The 21,724-nt window shown below is 26.9% G+C and overlaps 1 protein-coding gene across 50 annotated transcripts in view; it reads left to right on the top strand.

Moving 5' to 3' along the window:
- Positions 1-21,724, top strand: part of LOC132940534 (cell adhesion molecule Dscam2) — a 69,745-nt gene that overhangs the window by 19,921 nt on the left and 28,100 nt on the right. For 3 of the 50 annotated variants that reach the window (XM_061008210.1, XM_061008251.1, XM_061008215.1), the window contains exons 3-11: positions 342-480; positions 5,740-5,904; positions 10,627-10,776; positions 16,232-16,355; positions 19,702-19,883; positions 20,006-20,263; positions 20,324-20,468; positions 20,523-20,785; positions 20,853-21,014. In XM_061008210.1, coding sequence (XP_060864193.1) covers positions 342-480; positions 5,740-5,904; positions 10,627-10,776; positions 16,232-16,355; positions 19,702-19,883; positions 20,006-20,263; positions 20,324-20,468; positions 20,523-20,785; positions 20,853-21,014 — 1,588 coding nt within the window. Of the gene's footprint in view, positions 1-341; positions 481-3,436; positions 3,599-3,786; positions 3,949-4,093; positions 4,286-4,826; positions 4,998-5,739; positions 5,905-6,356; positions 6,522-6,684; positions 6,850-7,414; positions 7,577-7,832; positions 7,998-8,569; positions 8,735-9,573; positions 9,742-10,626; positions 10,777-11,834; positions 11,959-12,137; positions 12,262-12,316; positions 12,435-12,601; positions 12,726-12,773; positions 12,898-13,562; positions 13,687-13,867; positions 13,992-14,604; positions 14,729-14,782; positions 14,907-14,965; positions 15,090-15,750; positions 15,875-16,231; positions 16,356-17,493; positions 17,618-17,807; positions 17,938-19,701; positions 19,884-20,005; positions 20,264-20,323; positions 20,469-20,522; positions 20,786-20,852; positions 21,015-21,724 lie in introns of all 50 variants that reach the window. The other 47 variants (XM_061008218.1, XM_061008214.1, XM_061008208.1 and 44 more) reach the window with 37 other exon arrangements.

Below are 21,724 nucleotides of genomic sequence, written 5' to 3'. Positions count from 1 at the left end.
TATAGAGCTTTTAGTTAAGGCATGAATACCTACAAGATATTTTGAAATAAAAATCCAAACCTTTAGAAAGAGGTATTGTTGCTTATACAAAACAGTGATAAAAATTCAAATAAAACTCTTATGAATGTACACATAATAATATAAGCCATACATTTTACGTACCTATACGCTGTATCTATATTACACTTATTATATTATTGACTATTCTTAAAAATAGTTGTCTGACAAACCAATCGTTCCTATTGGTTATCGCTATTAATACCAGCTCCAGGTGCCTCCTTTTATAAAATGCTAAGAAAGATATGTTTTTGGTTTTAATTAATTGTCTAATATTTGTATAGGTCAAAGGAGATGGAAATTTGGTATTTCCACCTTTTCGAGCAGAAGATTATAAGCAAGAAGTACATGCCCAAGTTTATATTTGTATGGCTAAGAATCGTGTCGGTGTAATACATTCTAGGGATGTAAATGTTCGAGCTGGTATGTAAACTGAAATTAATTTTTTAAACAAACTTATTTAATTTAATTAAATTATATATTTGAAGTAAAATAATTTAATAAAATAAGTAAAATACAGAATTAAAGTATTTAATATAAACATATAAAATATTTAAAAAAAATAATAATAACATAAAAATGGTTGGAGTTAAAATATATTATACAGAATAATTTGTACGTTTTATATAATTCTAATAATTTTAATATTTTAATTTGTATAATTTTATTGTTGCCATTTTTTAACTAATCCGATTATTCATACAATAATTTGAACACCTATATCTGCTTGGTTACATTAAATTTTCTTTTTGTTAGTAATATGGGATTATTAAATACGGATACATTTTTCTCTATAAAATATTTCACAAGTTTTAATATTAAAAGTATTAAGAAATTTGATATAAACTTTTATGACATTATGTACCAACACATTAACACATTAACACATATACTATAAATTCTTTTAATTTTGTCTCTAATTGCTACTATTATTATTATTATTGTATTATTATTTTATATCACTTATTAGGTCCTTGTTACAGTTGATATTGTATTAAATATTAATATATGAGGTTAGTAAACATTTAGTTAGTATTTTGAGAGCTTGATAACTATAAATTATTTTTTTGTTTTCTGGAATTGGGAACATTTCCAAAACTATTCACAGGGTTATTTTCGACGCGTTCAGAGTTTTTAAAAGTAAATATACCAAGTACCATTATAATAAATAAATTAACATTAACCTATATACATATATGTAGGTATACAGATGAGACATACGTTTTCTCAAAGTTTCAGCTTTAAAAATGTATAAGAGAATGGTATGAATCAGTGGCGTAGCCAGGATTATGAAATGGGGGGTGTTTAAGTATAGATGAAAACCAAGTTTTTACAGTTTTCGTATATAAATAAATTTAGGGTTCGGGACTTGACTTGTTGCACTAAAAATTATCGAAATATGCAGTCAAAATATGCTTAAATATATGCAGCTACATTTTTATATTATTTTTGATAAATGCATAAAACATATTACAATTTTGGTAATAAATAACTAAAAAATAAGTAGGTATATAAACTTGATAAAAATAATTTATATACGGGTTTACTAATTTGAATATAGGTAGGTACCTATATTGATTAATATGATGGACAGAGGACACTATTGCATGTTCTGGACATTTTTAAACTATTGTGAAATAAAACAACTTAATTTTTAAAAACACTGGCATAAAATACTAGGTTAATAAATAAGTAATGACGAATAACGTGATATGCGAACACCGTGATAAGCGAATACATATCTACTGATTTTCATTTTTTCGTACAATCTAGAATCTAAATGTCAATTATAGTCTTAACACAGTTTTGTCATATAGAGACTTATAAAATCTTACGTGCCATATGCGAAAATAGAGCCAACTGTAGCCAAGCTCCACCAACAACTTTAACAGCCCTCCCAAACATTTACTAAATATTTTTAAGCTTATTCAATTTTATAATAGTATGGTTTTAGGCTTTAGGCTCCCCAAATCTCAAAATTAGCGCCTTTTAAGATATTTTTCAATGTTATCCAAATATGATTTTTCCCGACAATTGTATGTACGTACCTACATTTAAGTTAAAAAAATGCACAATATGCACAAATATGCAAATTCAAACTTTGTATTTAATTACGACCACTACAATAAAACATTCAAGCATTCCCGAACCCTATAAACAATATATTTATTAGGGGGGAGGGGGGGAGGTGAAACACCCAAAACCCATAGTATGAATACTATGAAGTATGATTACAGTATAATATGCTGACTAGTTGTATACAAAAGAGGTTGAGCGACTTTTTATGAATCAATAAACGAAAATATAATTTTTTTTTTAAATAAATGTGTGTCATATTATTTATTGTTAAAATATATTATTTCTTATATCTTATATGTACCTATTTTAATGTTAACGGATTGTAATTTTTAATGCTGATTCATGCCTTTGACAAGGGAATATCCAATTTCCAAACCGATATTTCGAGAGGGGGCACTAAATTGACTCACCCACCAAATGATATCGATGTTTCAAGTGGCTAGTGGTATCATGTCGCTTAACTTATTTTGCCTTAAACTAGTCGATATAGTTCATATATAGAGGCAGAGACTTAGGTAATATATATTTTTCGATTTCGTTTAAAAAAACTATATGAAATGAGTTACTAATAAAACAAAAAAGTAGGTATTTTATTTATAAATACGTACCTATTACGTAATATGATGTATCAATTTAAACTTTATTTTTGATAATATACTATACATTTATACCCTGTTTAATATTAATATGACTTTTTCTTTACAGCTGATGATATATGTACCTACCCAACTATTGGATTTTTTTATATACTAATGTATTGTTATAGTTATATTGGTTGTTTATAATATGTTTGGTATTTTGTTAGTTGTCGCACAGAATTACGAAATTGACGTAATTAAAGAATTTGCTATTAAAGGCAATTCAGCTGTAATGAAATGTCAAGTTCCTTCGTATGTATCTGACTTCGTACATGTTATATCATGGATTACTGAAGATTCAGAATATATTTTAGGATCTGATTACGGTAGGAAGATTAGTGTGTTAAAATTTCGAATGTGTTCTTCCTAGATTCATTTCCAAATGTTGAATACATTTTACAAATTTTCAGTCGATTTAAGTTTACTTTTAAATTGTAATGATTTATTCTGTGTACGTGATGCTCTAGATCCGAGAATAATAATGTACAGCGTCACAGTAACTTAGTACTTCATAGTTCATATATGTGTCAAGTATCCAGATTAATAAACATGAATAGCCACTCATATTTTTTACCCTTTCCAAACACGTTTAAAATGTTTCACCCCTATATATTCAAAAAATATCTATTACCTACTCTGATATAATATACTGTTTCTTATAGTTGTTACACAGTTTTATGACACTGATGTAAATAAAGCCTACGCGATTCGTGGAAACTCTGTGATTATGAAATGTGAAACTCCGTCGTATGTCGCAGACTTCGTAACCGTTATATCATGGCATACTGATAATGGCAATGTATATTATCCAGGCGACGATAATGGTATTAATTTGGTGGTGTGAATTTAATGGATTTAAACCTAATTAAAATTGATTTTATAATTGAAAGTGCCAGTGTTTCCTATCTAACCTTTTATAAAATTACACCCAATAATATGCCCATTGAGTTAAATTATGTTTGTGTGTACTGTGTACAGACGAAAAGTTTATTAATTATTTAATTTGCTATAGCTGTAAGTCAATATTATGAAGTTGACGTAAATAAAGAACCAGTGATAAAAGGCAATTCAGTTGTAATGAAATGTGGTATTCCATCATTTGTCGCCGATTTTGTTATTGTATTATCCTGGAGTACTGATAAGGGTGACAATTTTTACCCTGGAATAGATTATGGTATTTTATGGTCATGACTATAATATAATATTATCTAGTGACTAGTACAATATGAAAAAATTCCTAATGCATTTTTGATGAAATCCTATTAAAATCAGATTTTTGTCGTAACGTGTAACGTTTTCATTTTGTATTGTCTATTTAGTTATAGAAGAACCGTACAGAAGTGAAGTGAATAATGAATACGTTATACGGGGTAACTCGGTTGTATTAAAATGTAGCATACCACCATTTATCGCAGATTTTGTGACTGTTGTATCTTGGCAGGATAATAGTGGGAATGTATACGAACCATCATTAATTGAAGAAAACCCCGTAAACTCATTAAATAATCATGGTATTTAATTTAATGGTTTTGTGGTGAATTGAACGATTATTGATACATACATCCTAGTATTTTTAGTGTGATAAATTTCTTTTCTATCCATTGATTAATGGTTTGTTATACCTAACATAATAAATGATCTTAGTTATCGGAGAACCGTATAGAAGTGATGTTAGCCCAGAATATGCGATCAGGGGAAACTCGTTATTATTCAAATGCAGTATTCCGCCTTTTGTAGCAGATTTTGTTAATGTAATTTCTTGGATCGATGACGCTGGTAATAATTACTACAGCATCAATGAAAATGGAGCTACCGATTATGGTATCTACAAAAGGTTTTAAATCTATACGATTGTTTGAGTCTAAATTTGTAATCCTTTTCAAAATCCTACAACTTTATTACTATTTAAAAATTGTTAGTAGTAGGTATTGAGTTATCAAACACACTAATAATTTGTTAAATTATGAAGATTTTAATAATTATTTAGTGAATAATTATATTATTTATTAATTTATTGTTGCTAATTTATAAAATAAATAAGAATTATTTTAGTGGTACAAGAACCATACAGAAGTGATGTCGGCTTGGAATATGTCATTAGAGGCAATTCTGTAGTATTAAAATGTGGTATCCCGCCTTTCATTGCCGATTTTGTGTCTGTTATATCATGGCAAGACGACGCCGGAAATGTGTTCCCCTCTATGTCAACCCAATCTACCCATGGTATTTGCAAATTAGACCATATGTGTGTATGAAGAGAATATGTGTCATTCAATTTAAATTATTGTACTGCTATACTAAATCTTCCACTCACTATCATACTCCAGGTTGTCGTTCTTTGTTTTACACAATATACTGAACAAACACTTAATACAAATTCCCTCGTTGCTAATCTACACGCAATTTTTTAATCTCTTAATATTTTACTATTCAAGTTAGCGCTTCGATTAAAATCTAAATGTGGATATTAAAACTATTATCTTTTTTTTTACGATCAGTGGTCACGCAAAATTATGTGGTAGAGGTAAATAATGAACATGTGATCAGGGGTAATTCAGCTGTTATAAAGTGCAGTATACCATCATTTGTAGCCGATTTTGTGACAGTTTTATCGTGGAACGATAATACAGAAAACGAGTATAATATATTTCATCATGATAATACTCAAGGTATTTTTATTAATAAGATTTTGATGCATTTTATAAATCACAAAAATTCATTTTAAAATGATATCCATGTATAGACTATAAACGTACCTTTGTGATAAATATTAAAATGTTTAGGTATTATTTCTGGAGGAAGTAATATTGGTTCAGTTTTTGAACATTTTGAAGTTTTATTATTTTTGTGAACATCGTAGAACAAAGTGCAATATTAAATAAGTTATTGTATTTCAATGCAATTGTTACTAATTTATTCTTTTTAACTAATTTCTTTGCGTGTAATAGATTTATTTTCTCTTAAGTTGTTAACCAGATGTATGCTTCAGAAGTGATAACAGAGTACGTGATACGTGGTAATACAGCTATATTAAAATGCACTATTCCTTCGTTTGTGGCTGATTTCGTTGTTGTAAATTCTTGGATATCCTCTGATGGCCAAGAATATCATAATTTAAATAATAATTATGGTAGGTAGATCATGTTTTTTTCAATGCCCGATCGACTATACTGTATACAATATACATACTAACTCCATCAATTCCTCAAACCCAACATCTTTAAGTTTAAAATATACCTTTGATTGTTTAGTTTTTATTTCGAAAAGTTAACATTTTAAACCCTAATAATATTATATTATTTACTATTTAAAATTGTTTTTTTCTCAAGAATTAACCAGAAATATTTTATACGTTTAAATAATAGTATATTGAAATGGTCGTTGTGTAGGTTAGGCTAGGTTTTTGTGTGTTTAAAATAGTATGAAAATTATATTTTGATAATTAAGTCGGACATTACTTTTCATTGTAGTTTATACTTATAGAAAAAATCTATTAAGTATTAGGTATTGATTATTTACATTTCACTTTTATTTTAAGCGTACCTATATTGATAGGATGAAGTACTTATTATATTTTTATAGTTGTATTGCAAAATTATATTACTGGAGCCGAAGATGAATATGTAATACTTGGTAACACTGCAGTGATTAAATGCAAAGTGCCTAGTTTTGTAACAGATTTCGTTTCAATTGAATCTTGGATATCTTCTGATGGTCAAGAATACCGTCATTTAAGTGATAGATATGGTACCTATAGTAATTTGAACATAGTCGTACCTATTGAATGAGTGTATTGCGTTCTAATGAACACTAAAAACTCCTTTATAATTATATTGAAATCCTTCGGCTTTATATTTAGGTACACGTTTATTTTTTTTTAATACTTATACTTCACTGTTTTTATAAATAGTTGTGAATCAGAATTATGAGTCCGAATTGATGCCTACAGAGTATATAATACGAGGAAACTCGGCTATACTAAAATGTAGCGTGCCGTCGTTTGTAGCCGATTTTATTACTGTCGAATCTTGGGTGACGAGTGAAGGGCAAACGTTTACTAGGGATTCAAGTGAAAGTAAACAAATTCCCTGATGAAAAATCTTAGAAAGAGATTATGCTTTTTAAAATATGTCTGTATAATTGTAATCCTTATATATGATCCAAAATACATCAGATTTCATCTTTCTTGTATAGGTAGTTTTTATATAGGCTAAATTATTTTTTGTTTATCTTGCAAAAGTGTTAATTATTTTACAGTGGTAGTTCAAAATTATGTCACTGAAGCTGAAAATGAGTATGTAATACGTGGTAACACCGCGATAGTTAAATGCAAAATCCCAAGTTTTGTTGCCGATTTTGTCTCAGTGGATGCTTGGATAGCTGACAATGATACTACTTTTACTGCTCATACGTTATTTAATGCGAATAATAATAATTGTAAGAGTCCTTAATAATATAATAAGGATTATTATTTCGAATATTTGTCTAGATATCCTAACATCCAATATGCAATATTAATAGTTAACAATTATTCGCAGTCAAAACATTTATTTCTATGTTCACGACCAATTAAAAAATGTATTTGTCTTATGTTTGTTAATGCGTGTGTTAATCATAGGCATATAATATATTTTTGCTAGTTGTTCATCAGTCGTATGAAGTCGAGGCTGATAACGAGTACGTCATCAGAGGTAATAGCGTCATTATGAAATGTGAAATACCAAGTTTCGTTGCTGATTTTGTTTCGGTAACTCATTGGGTTGACTCCACTGGAAATTCGTATTATCACGATAATGATTATGGTACCTATAAGACATAGTACTCATAGTAGTATGGAATGTAGTCTGGTTAAATATAATATGTTATTATGTACTTGCGTCTGCTATGCATTTATTTCAACCCTATCTTTAATTTATTTCAATAATTTTGATTATACTAAACGTTATTCTTTATTTTATGATATTTTTCTAAATCGTGTGCGAAAAAATATGAATCCATCTATATTATTCTGCCCACTTGCCTATTAATGTGTTTATGTTTTTTTTTATATATATACAGTTGTAAATCAGCCTTATCAAACTAGAGTTATTGACGAATACGTGCTGTTAGGAAATTCTGTAGTTTTGAAATGCCTCGTTCCGAGTTTTGTAGCGGATTTTATTCATGTGTTAGGATGGGTGGACGATAGTGGAAACAATATCGGTTCAAATGTTGATAAACAGGGTACAATACATTTTTAGAATCAATATTTAGTGTATGATTGAAATATGAATGATTTTGAATTTAAATATAATAGTTCCTATCCAATGTATCATAAAGATATCAGTACAAAATATATCTATACTTAACTATTTAATATAACAACTTTGAGAATAATACAATTATACAAAACAAAAATATTTAGTTGATACTATTAATAATATTAATAAAATATGAATTTAGTTGTGGAACAATCATATCAACTTCGGGTTAATGATGAGTTTGTACTCAAAGGAAATACAGCAATATTAAAATGCATAGTACCCAGTTTTGTTGGAGATTTTCTTGAAATTATAGAGTGGGTGTCCGAGTCTGGAGAATCTTACATTATAAATCAACTCTATAAGGGTTTGTGTTAACAATAATAATTGTTACCTATATTTTGGAGTGTATGATTTCAATTTTCAAAAAAAAAAAAAACAATTATTTTCCATCTACTATACTGAACCCATGAACGAGTTTTCTCAAAACCATAAGTTTAACATGTGTATACTTATATAATATACATCTATATACTTTCAATGCATATTTTTCAGTTGTGAGCCAGTATTATGAAGCTCAAGTTTATGATATGTTTGTAATTAGAGGAAATACAGCTATTTTTAAATGTTCTGTACCCTCATTTGTATCTGACTATGTTAATGTCGATTCATGGGAAGCTACTAACGGTGAAACATATTTTACTCCAAATACAGATCATGGTAGTTATTTTTGATAATATTATGAACGTGATTATCGACGTACTTATGTCATAATGTTTGTATTGAATAAATTGATATTTCCTGTCTAAATATAACTGTCACAAAAAATTCCACCAATTAGTTTTTTTTCATATTCAAATTCTGTAATAATATATTTGTATTCTATTCAAGACATTTCAATATATTTTTACAATATAATTTGTAAAAAAAACTTTTTAATACCTAATTTTATTTTAAAAAGTTGGCTGTCTGTTTCATATAATTTTAGCAGCTCCAAGCCTTAATTTAATCAATTGCATATAGTTATTTATATTATATTTTGATGTGTAAATATCTAATAACCATATTTCGATTATGTATCTATGTCTACTTAAATGTAGAAAATGTATTATTCAATTGGTTGATTTCAGCTGTAAATCAATATTATGAAGCAATTTTGTATGATATGTTTGTCATCAAGGGAAACACTGCAATTTTTAAGTGTATTGTTCCATCATTTGTTGCTGATTATGTTTCTATTGTTTCTTGGGAAGATACTGTTGGAAACAAATATTTTGTATCATCCGATAAAAGCTTTGGTATTAATGTCTATTATTGTAGACTTTATAAAATGTAATCAAATAACATAATTTTCCTTTTTTTCTCGTCCTGTATTTGTTATATATAATTTCATCGTTGAAAATGTCATTAAATATACTGTATACTATAACTTTTGTTATACTTTTCACTGTTATTGTTTACCAAACATTGATGTTAAATAGGTACCTACATTTCATTATATGTATATGTATTTTCAAAAATTGTCTGACTGTTTATTCTGAATTGTTATCTCTTTTTAGTGGTCAATCAACTTTACACTGTTAATGTAATGGATGAATCTGTTCTTCGTGGAAATACTGCTATATTGAAATGTCACATCCCTAGTTTTGTGTCCGATTATGTGTTTGTGTTTAGTTGGACTTCAGATGGTGGTGATGAGTATTCAATTAATGCAAATCATGCTTACGGTATTGAAATACAAAAAAAAATTCTTAATCGTCTATAGTTTTATTTTTAGGTTCGTATTTTTTAAAAGATTCGGTTTTTTACTAAAATAAACAAGGCAAGGGTACGTTGCGGTTTTCCTTTTTTGTATCCAAATATTTTTATCATTTTTCTTTATGTTCCTCTGAATCCTGAATGAATGTGATGAATGAATGTGTTACGTAGTTAGTTAACACTGAACAATTGGATACTTTATATTTAATAGACCTATAAACATAATAATTTTACATTTTGATACAGTTTAATTAATTAATAGTATTTATTTATTTTCATTTTTAATTATTTAAACAGTAGGTAATAAATTCATTATATCAATATAAAGATTCAATGATTGTTCAGTTGTTCATTGCTTTTGCTTTTAAATGAGAATAATCGATTCTAAATTATATTTAACTTAATATATAAATATATAACAAACTATATTGGCGAACTTCGTTCATTGTTATAAATATTAAGAGAGCGCCACATGTATCATATTTCACTAAACACACCAATTCTATAATTTGTATACAATAATCTCTATTTTTAATTTGTTTAAAATAAGTTTTTATATTGACCTTTTTACAGCTCCCTATACAGTGAAAATTGTTACTGTTGCGCTTTCTTAATATCATATATTTTTATTTGGCATCGATTATGTGAGATTTCATTACCATCAATTAATATTAACTTAAACAAAATAAAATATTGATAATGATTAAAAATGGTTTACTTTAACATTTTATATCTATTTTTTATTGTATTAAATTCATAATAATTTTTGAAATCTCTTTTATATTTTTACTAAGCTTCTGCAAAATAAATGTCTACAAATCAATTCTAATTGTCTTTAATTTTTAATTTGTAAGATGGTAAATATTTGGTTTTACCTTCTGGAGAATTGCATATTCGTGACGTAACACCAGAAGATGGAACTAAGTCTTATCAATGTCGAACTAAACATAGATTAACTGGAGAAACAAGGCTTAGTGCTACTAAAGGAAGATTAGTTATTACAGGTTAGTAAAATATTATTTAACTATCTAAAATTTCACTAAAAAGTATATTGGTAATATATATAATATATTGTTAAATATTTTATATTAAAAACTCTTTTGATGATAACAGTTTTTATTTTCTAAGCAAAAACCAATTATTTCTAGTGTAATTATGTTTAAATTAAAATTGCTATCAAATTAATTTTTTTTTAAGTTCTATATTAATTATTTTTATTCTTGTTTATAACAAATACATTTTATTTTATGTATTTTTGAAGTTGTCAAACAAATTAAATAAATAATAAATTCAAATGACAACTTTTGGCAAATATTTATACGCATAACTTTCTAGTGTTTCTAATTTTTTTTATGATTTGTTCAATATAATTTACCAATATATTTTGCTTAGTGTAATCCCAATAGCTAAATTATTATTCTTTCTTAATTTTGTGAGTTAAAGATAATAATAACAAATAGAATTTTTAATTTTAAATCAATCCAAATATAAACTATTTTTTAATGTCGTAGTTTTTATTATGTATTATTTCGTTATTTTAAGAATTGTAATTTAGCTATTTGGTTTAATAAATAATATAATAAGATCATTGTTGCATTTATTTTAATGTTTTTATATAAATAAAATGTTTAAACATATTTTTCATATTCAATATTAAATGCATCAATGGTCTAATAGTATTACTTTTTTAATATTATATTTTTAATTTAATAATATATTCAAACACATATTTTTTAGTTTGTCCAGTTTTCAAGTTATAATATAATGATTATTGATTATTTAATTATAATAATTGTATTACTTTATTTATTTAACACAATAATGTTTGTACTGCATATGAAGAAATGAAAAATATTTTATTCTGTCAAAATGAAAAAAAACTGGCTTACTGAAAAATATGTGTTTGAAAATGAAGCCTGAATGTTGGGATAGGGTACCCCTGCGACACATTAAAGCACGAGTCAGCTGTGCAAAGTATTAAATCAAATAAAATATTGATACAAATTAAGTTATTTCATTTTTCTATTATCCTGACATTAGAAAATACTTTATCACTTCTTAGACCCCGTTGGTAGTTCATCTCCAAAATTTGCTTCTTTGGAAACTGGTAAGAGTTATCAGTTCAGATCTGGACAAAGTCTTGTGTTAACTTGTTCTGCTCAAAGTCATCCAGTACCATCATACAGGTAAGGACTAGAATTTGAATAGAATAAATTCAATAAAACACATCGGTATAAAGGTTAGGAAAACTAGTTAAACTTAATTAAATTTTAAATTATGAAAATTATATAGCAAACTTTCAATGTATTTTTACAATAATTACTATTCTATATAATATGTAGTCTTACATTTTATTTTATTTTAGATCCCATTACTAGTATTGCTCCAAAATTCTCGTCAACAACAAACATTCAAGGATTTAAAATTCAATGTTATAGTTCATTTGATATGCTTTGTCCTTCACAAGGGTACCCTGTACCAATTTCAAGGTGGGTAGGACATTATAAAAACCTAAATTAAATTGTTCTTCTAAAAAAATATTAGAACCAGTAAGTTCGACTGCACCTAAATTTCCAATGATGGCAGAATCTTTCAAATCAAGGTTATTGCAAAGTGTAGACATGTTGTGTCCAGCGCAAGGTTATCCAGTTCCCGCGTATAGGTATAAATCTTGTAATTTGAATTAATTAATAATATTTGAACTATAATTAAAGTGCAATAGTCTTGAGCTTTAATGCAATTAGCAGAGACCCCTGTTTAAACATAAACTTGTTTCATTTCAAAAATTATTTTTATGAGTATAATGATATTTCTTGGTTTCGATTATAGAACCTATTGGCTTAAAAGCTCCGAGTTTTCCATCAGAAGCTAAATCTGTTACCTACATAAAAAAAATGGATCAAAGTATTAGTTTATTATGTTTGGCACAGGGATATGGTGTACCAACATTCAGGTAAAATATTTTATCGACTTATTCTTTATATATTTTGGGATAAAACAGAACCTGTAGGATTCAAGTCTCCTACATTTCCGTCTTCTTCAAAGTCCAGTTGGTTTGTTAAAAATTTATTGGAACATCTTTCTTTACTTTGCTCGGCACAAGGGTACCCAGTCCCAGAATACAGGTAACGAAATTCTGAAGTTAATTGTATGATAATGAATACTTGTAGTATGCTAAAATTATTATCTAATAATTTATAGTTTAAATAATGAATAGGAATAAAAATAAAAAGCTAGACAATCTCGAAATTGAATTTACATCTTCCAGAACCGTATAGTCTTAAAGCACCTACATTTCCATCCGAGGATGAAACATCCAGATTCAAGAAAAAAAGTTTACACAATATAAGTTTACTCTGTGAAGCTCAAGGCTATCCTATCCCTTCATTCAGGTACAGTTAGGCATTTATAATAAAATCTTTTGGTATAATTTATAGAACCAGTAGGTCTTAAATCGCCAGTATTTTCATCTGACGCAGAAAGTGCAAGGTATAGAAAACGGTCTAATAATGATTTATCAGTATTATGTTCAGCACAAGGGTACCCTGCCCCAAGTTTCAGGTGAGATTATTCCACAATGTTAATATAATGTTAGTATATTTAACTCGTCTTCATTCACATAAAATATTTTTAAAAATTTCTGTTTTTCAATAGTTCTAGACACAAAATGTTTATTCTTAAACAAAGTGGGACTTACCTTATTCTGACATTTTGGCTGAAGATACATTTTTTGTTCTTATATGTATTTCCGTGTATATCTACATTGTTTTGTCTATCCAATCATTTATAGATCCTGTTGGTATAAAATCACCTGCTTTTTCATCTGATTCAAAAGGAACTATATTTAACCGTAGGGCTAAATCTGATATCGTGTTGTTGTGTGAATCTCAAGGATATCCAGTTCCTGATCATAGGTGAGAGAATGTTGTAGATATATTTCCATATAGGGTGTAGTTGAAAATGTAGAAAGGTTTTTTTTTAATGAACTACATTATAGTCGCATGGGTAAATCTTTCACTGGCATTTGGGTTTAAAGAAAATAGTATTTAATTTTCTTGAAGATACAAAACTAACATATACCTACTGGATTTTCAGAACCTGTTGGTTATAAAGCACCTACATTATCATCAGATTTTTCTAGTACAGGGTTAAAAAAACGAGTTAACATTCCAATTGTTTTATTGTGTCAATCACAAGGATACCCTGTACCCGATTTTAGGTGAGAACTAGTTGTGAATCTTATAATTTTGAATTTTAAATTACCTCTAATTAAAATTAAATTAATATAGCAGTCAATATGATAAAACACAAAAAAAATGTAAACAACCATATTTTTATGAAAAATAAAATGCCCCAGAATTAACTATTGGGTAATAAAAGAAAAATTACTAAATAGCAATTATCTATTATTAAACATATTTTGTTAAAATATTTTTTGTATTGTTTATTTTTAAAATAGTAAATTCTACAAAGTAATTTTTTTAAATAAGACCAATTAACTTTCTATGTAGGGATATGATTGAATTATTGGTAAAAATTATGATTTTCAAATTTTACATAGGTAGACAAAATTGTTTTCTTTTTTAATTTATTGGGAAGTCTATTTTTCGTTAATTTGAATATGATAAATAAAATGTTGTATTACATTTTTTATAATTATACTGTTGTGTATTAAAATTATTTTTAACTTTGATTATTTTATTCTGAAAATGCTTATAAATTTTGAATTTATCTATTTTTAAATTAAAAAAAACTTACCTTGTTTCCAACATTCAGATTTTAACTTGGTTTGTATAAATAAGCATTCAAGTAATTTTTTAATTTGTATCCAGAACCCATAGGATTTAAATCTCCTACACTATCTTCAGATTTTGAAGGTACTCGTTTAAGAAAAAGTTCTAAGAATGCAATTGTTATACTGTGTCAGTCACAGGGATATCCTGTCCCAGAATTCAGGTGAGACCATTATACAATAATTTTAAATACTTATTTTGATGCTATACTTTTTAGAGCCTATGGGCTTAAAATCTCCCGCGTTTTCCGCCAAATCAGAAACATACAAATTTAAAATGAAGTCTTTTGCTGACTTGGATTTATTATGTGACGCACAAGGATATCCTATCCCAGCATTCAGGTTTGAAATAATATACTATTGATAGTGGTTTTCTTTAAAGTTAAACTAATTTTCTATAGATCCAGTTGGTGTAAAAGCTCCTTCACTGTCATCTGATATAAAACGTAGTTGGATAGAAAGACAAATTAATAAAGGGATTGGTATACTATGTCTAGCACAAGGTTCCCCAGTTCCTTTATCTCGGTAAGGCAAAATCATAAGCATACATAGGTTTATTATTGAGTTAATACCTATAAGATTCTTATTAGAATTGTTCTCATTTTTTAACATTGTGGAATAATAATACTATAAGAAAATGTTTTTATCTGATTAAATATTTCCTCTTTAGACACTGTTGGTGTTAAAGCCCCTACTGCACCAGATGATAAAAGCAGAACAATTGTACGTCATTCAGGGCAATATATAACACTTTTTTGCCAGACTCAGGCTTTTCCTATACCGTCTTTCAGGTCGGTAGTACATAAAAATATAATTTATTTTTTCTATGGTTATTATTTACCAAGTACCTAATACAAAAATAAATATTGATATATTTTAAGTCTAAAGTTAAATAATATACAACAAAATACATAAATAACATATAATAATATCAACTAACTAGTTAATTTAAGACAGATTTAACTATAACAGATTAATTTAAATCTATTTTTATACTGTATAATACAGAACCTTTGGGTGCCAAACCTCCATCATTAGCTTTGGATGAAAAAAGTCGTTTTGCATTTCGATATGCGAATGAAGACGTGTCGTTGTGGTGTCAACTACAAGCGTACCCTATACCTGCATACAGGTTCGTTTAGTTAGGTTTAAAATTGTCATTAAATGAGTATCCAAACAATTCCAGAACCTGTTGGTGTTAAAAAACCCACATTTGCAAGTGACGATAAAATTCATTCTTTTGAACGAGTACAATATTCTAACATAGCTCTTTTATGTGAAGTTCAAGCATACCCGATTGCAACCATACGGTATAGTAAATAATTTTAATATTAGTCACAGTAAAAAAATTTAATTCTTTATGAAATATAAGAATTTATATATTTATAAAAATCTACATTAATTTACCTACCTATACAAAGTTGTATATTAAAAAAAAGGTTATTGCTATATATTATACTAAATGTACAAATAAAACTTTTCCACTACAAATAATTAAAGATAAAATTATAAAAGTTAATTATAAAATTTTAACTAGACTTAGACCAATATTGTATAATAGTATGAATAATAAGTTAATTTAGCTATGTATATTTAAAACAATTTTTTTCAAAAGTTCAAAACTATAACAGAATTTTATTATTTTATCTGTTACAAATATTATTCAGAACCAATTGGGATGAAATCTCCTAGTTTTTCAACTGATACAAAAATTACAGCTTACATTCGATCGCTAAATTCTAATATTGGTCTACAATGTCAAGCTCAAGGTTTCCCAGTTCCTAATTTTCGGTAAATATTACTCAAATCTTTTATTATTATTCTAGATAAATATTTTACTTATTTAATAACACTACTCGCATTAAAAACTTATTTTGAAAATAGATTATATATGTATATATAAAAAAGAAGAAAAAAAAATTATATATTGAATTTAAACTAGTACTATTAATTAGTTATACAAGATGAATTGTGATTAATTGTGATTTAAGTATAAGTAATTATTGTATTTCATTGTTTACTTTTTAAAAAAAAGAGATTTCTTAAAAACAACCGTAGAATATTTCTTATTTTATAATTTCATGTTCCCAATACTGTGTAGGTATGACATTGAATTATTTTATTAATTAGGAGTATGGAATAGATGTTATAAAATATTAACTATTATAAACTAGGAAATAATGACTAAAATAATCAATGTATTTAGTCATTGATAGATCTAGGATTTTTTAGGAACCTACTTATCATGAACAACTTTGGGTTAAAAACCTAATCAATCAATTTTTTTGGTAGGCAATAAATAGGTAGTATGTACCTGTGGTCTACAATTAATAAGTTTAGTTCTACGTTTTAGTTATATCTAAGTAATTAATAACAAAAAAAAAGTTTGATATGCGGAACTTCAGCTTCCAAGCACTCCCTAAATCCACCACTGTATTTAGTGTCCACAGTATAATTTACACTAATAATATACCTATATCATTATATTTATTGATTTTTACATTTGTATTATGATTTATAAGTTTTATTTTTCAACTGCTAATAATTAGTATAAAGTACTATATTAATAAATAAATAGGTAGGTAGGTAATAAGATGATCTAAAGAAATCCCAACTTGAGTCCATAAACCAAGTTTTTGGGACTCATCTTTCCAGGTATCGCTTACCTCTACAAAAAATTATAGTTGTGTAATATCATTATAAATTAAATTAATTGATAAATCATGTTAAAAAAAAAAAATAAACCCATTCTGAGGAGAACTTTTGATTTTTGATTTTTGATTTTACTCATATAATTTGTTTTTGATATTTGTTTTCCTTGTTTTTAAGTAATGCACCTACCTAAAGTTATTTCAATGTGTACTGTCAGATATTAGTGCACTTTAAATAAATAAAAACATTAAACCAACTGAATGGTTTTGTTGAACAGATCCAATAGGAACAGTGATTCCTAAAGTACCAACAAAATCAAAGTTTGACCATGTTGACGGGGTTTTTGGACAAAATATTGTATTATTATGTGAGACTCAAGGTCATCCGGTACCTGTTTTCAGGTAGATTTATAGAACTAAAGTGTACCTACCATTAACTGTATACTAACTTGACATGACTTAAAAAAGACAATAAACCATAATTTATTAATTATATTTCGGGCTTCATTAAGATAGGAACTATATTGATGACTATTATTATTTTTTGCATTAGATAGTTTCTTTGTATTATCATATCCATACATGTTCTTAGATCCCCAAACAAGTATTTCACCAAAAATTAAAAAAGAAGAACTTGCCATTTTAATTGGAAAACCATTTATGATTGAATCTCATATATCAATGGTTTGTTCAGCTCAGGGATTCCCTGTCCCCTATTTTCGGTATGTAAATTGAGTATAATATTTGTGTGTGTTGTACCCAGTCTGATTAAATGAATTGCCAGTCACATTTAGATCCTACATTTTACATTAGATTATCTGTTATTATGTACATATAATATATAATATATAATATATATATAAATACCTAATTAGGATTAACCCTACACCTAAAAAAAAAAAAATTATAATATATTCTATACTTATATATTAATTTAATGGTTAAATTATATTGTGCTTATAAAACAAAAAATAAATAGTATTTACCTACCTAACATTTGGGTTTTCGTAATCTTTAATATTAACTTTGTTTTTGACATACCTACCTACTTTACAAAAATCACTTAGTTTAAATAAATTTACAGAGCCTACAGGAAATTTATCTCCAAAAGCTCCCGGTGAAAAATATGAAGGTGGAAAATTAATAACAACTGCTTTTAAAAAAAATGTCTTTATTGTTTGCAATGTGATTGGTTTTCCCATTCCCATATATCGGTATGTAATAGGTACTATTTTTTTAAGGATACCTGTAAAACAGTTGAAATTAGTTTTAGGACTATTGGGAGCAGTATATGTTTTGTAAAAATTCTTCAAAAATCTAAGTGTTTTAATGTGTTCATAAATATTTAATTGGGGTCCCTGTCCTGTTATTTCATACTTAAAATATTCCAATAAAAAAGCACAAAATTACAGAACCGCATTCAAATATTGCCGGTAAAGTTTCTAAAGAACGTTTTGAAGGCAATCATTTTATTGCTAATGGACAAGCCGTACTCTTGTGCCCTGGTCAAGGTTTTCCTATTCCCAAATACGAGTAAGTTATGACTGAATTTTGTTCAAATATACTTTATCTCAAATTTCTGTTCAGATGTATCAGGGATAAATTAACAGTTATCCAACTGGAGTTACAAACAGAAATTCTTAGTCGAATAATTTATGTAAAATAAATTAATAAGTTAGTGACTAGTGTTGGATCTAATTCTGCAGTTCTATCCCACTCAAGGATACCCAGCTCCTTAAGTCTGTGTTGTAAGATTGTTGATATTTGATACTTATTCTAACAAGTAATTCTGTTAACAAATGGAAATTTACATTAACCATAGATATTAACAGACATTGCACAATACGTAGGTTTATCAAAAATGTATGAAGTTTTTCCAAATTTAATATTTACATTATATGTTTTACTTAATACTTTGTGATTTTTACATTTTAATAATGTAAACAAATTTTTTTTAATATATAGAATGATTGATTGATAATTTATTCTATAATTTCAAAATTGATAAATTATGTTTTTTATTTGTAATGATCCCGCTATTAAAAATTCTAACTAAAATATGATATTCAAATTTCATACTTAGTTGCTTCTTATTTTCTAAACTAAATAAATATTTAATTTTATGTTAAATGTTAACATAAGTATAACAAAATTAATGTTTATTTAAAAACTTTTTAGTACCTACCTATAATTTTTAATTAACCTAATTTTGAATATCTAAGAATTAAAGTTAATATTAAAAATAATTGTTAATACATGTGAAAAATCCCTTTTAAACGAATACCTACTTTCTAAACTGCCTTTTTTATTAAAACAAAAAAGAAATGTGACTTTAAGTAATTACTAATTTAGATATTTTAAACTGACAGCGTAAAACATAATTTTATAAATATTAATCAATTCATTTTTTTTTAAAAGTCACACTTCTAAAATATATTATTGTAAAATACACAAAATTATTCAATAATGAGTATATTTGTGGACAGGTGGTACAAGTTTATTGAAGGATCGAACAAAAAACAGGCCGTAACATTAGATGATAGAATTAAACAAGTTTCTGGAACATTGATAATACGTGAAGCTAAAGTAGATGATTCAGGCAAATATTTGTGCGTTGTCAATAACTCTGTTGGTGGTGAAAGTGTAGAAACTGTACTGACGGTTACAGGTAAGTTTATTTTAAAATTATATTCATCTTTTTAAATTAGTTTTTATAAAATAAATTATTTTCATTGAATAAATTGCAATACTTATAATTCAGTATTATAATATATATTTTGGAAATTGCAGCTCCATTAAATGCAATTGTTGAACCTACTATTCAAACTGTGGATTTTGGACGACCGGCTACTCTGACTTGCAACTATGAAGGAAATCCAGTAAAAACCATTTCTTGGTTGAAGGATGGTAAACGGTTGAGTTCTCACGATGGAAGAGTATTAAGAATTGATTCTGTACGCAAGGAAGATAAAGGAATGTATCAATGCTTTGTAAGGAATGAGCAAGAGAGCGCTCAAGGAAGTGCTGAACTCAAATTGGGAGGAAGGTGTATGTAATCTTTCAATGTATATATATTTTTTTATTAATTTAATTTAAATATTTTAACAGTTGAGCCACCCCATATCAAAGAATATTTCAATGATAACACTATGCAGCCAGGAGTCTCTTTGCATTTGAAATGTATTGCATCAGGAAATCCCACTCCTGAAATTAACTGGGAATTAGATTCAAAACGGCTTAGCAGCACAGAAAGGTCCGTAGAATAAAAGTTCTAATAATTTGTATTCTACTTAATTTATATGTTTAGACTTCGTATTGGGCAACATATTACAATGGCAGGAGAAGTAGTTTCGTATCTCAATATCTCATCAGTGCACACTAATGATGGAGGTCACTATAGATGTGTAGCTGTATCTAAAGTCGGTACTGCTGAACATACTGCACATCTCAATGTTTACGGTCTTCCTTTTATTAGACCAATGGATAAGAAAAATATAGTGTCTGGAGAAAATCTTTTTGTTACCTGCCCAGTTGCTGGATACCCATTGGAATCAATCACATGGGAAAGAGGTAGACATTTATACATTTATTTCACCAATAATTAAAATACTATATTAATTTAATTACAATAAATTAGACAATCGACAGCTTCCTATCAACCGCAAGCAAAAAGTATTTCCAAATGGCACTTTGATCATTGAAAATGTTGAAAGGTCTTCAGATCAAGCTACTTATACATGTGTTGCTCGAAACGCCCAAGGACATACTGCTAAAGGAAATCTAGAAGTGCAAGTGATGGGTATGTTAATATTTTGTTACACATTTTATACAATATTTACTATCTATTCTTCATATCTGCTAAAAAAAACTTATTTTTATTGTAAAATTTTTCTATTTAATGCATTTTAAATTTCATTTAGGATTTTTATTTCATATTTATTATGTAAATTTATCAATTTAAAACAAAATGCCTAGAACAATTTAAAGTAGCATAATTATAATTTTATTGTAACCAAACTTAAGGTTGTAATTTTTTTTTTCATTCAACATAACTTAAGAGAAAGGAATATAAAGAATAAAAAATAAAAAATAAAATCCAATCGACAACAAAATTAAAAATTCATAATGGTAAAATAATAATTTAAATATGAAGAATAGATTATAAAGCATAATTTATTATTTCAGAAAATTGTAAAAACTATTTTAAACGTATAAAAATAAAAGAATTTTTAGAGTATGAAATTATATGAAAGTCGGTTTTTACCTTTCATTAAAAATGTATGATTCATTAATAATAATTAATGTTCATAGTTAATTTATTGTAGAAATATTACACAGTTTTTACTTATTTTCCAAAACATTAAAAATTAAATAACTACTACCTATATATATTTTGATTTTTGATACACTGAATAATATACATCAGAAATAAATAAAAATTCATACCAACATGAATTATTTATGTATATTTCAATTTTTAATAATGTATTTTAAAAATGAACTAGTGGT

This window comes from Metopolophium dirhodum, chromosome 3 (assembly GCF_019925205.1).
Source record: "Metopolophium dirhodum isolate CAU chromosome 3, ASM1992520v1, whole genome shotgun sequence".
Lineage (NCBI taxonomy): Eukaryota > Metazoa > Arthropoda > Insecta > Hemiptera > Aphididae > Metopolophium > Metopolophium dirhodum.
Note: the sequence above shows the minus strand (reverse complement) of the source record. Positions and strands in the feature narration are given on the sequence as shown.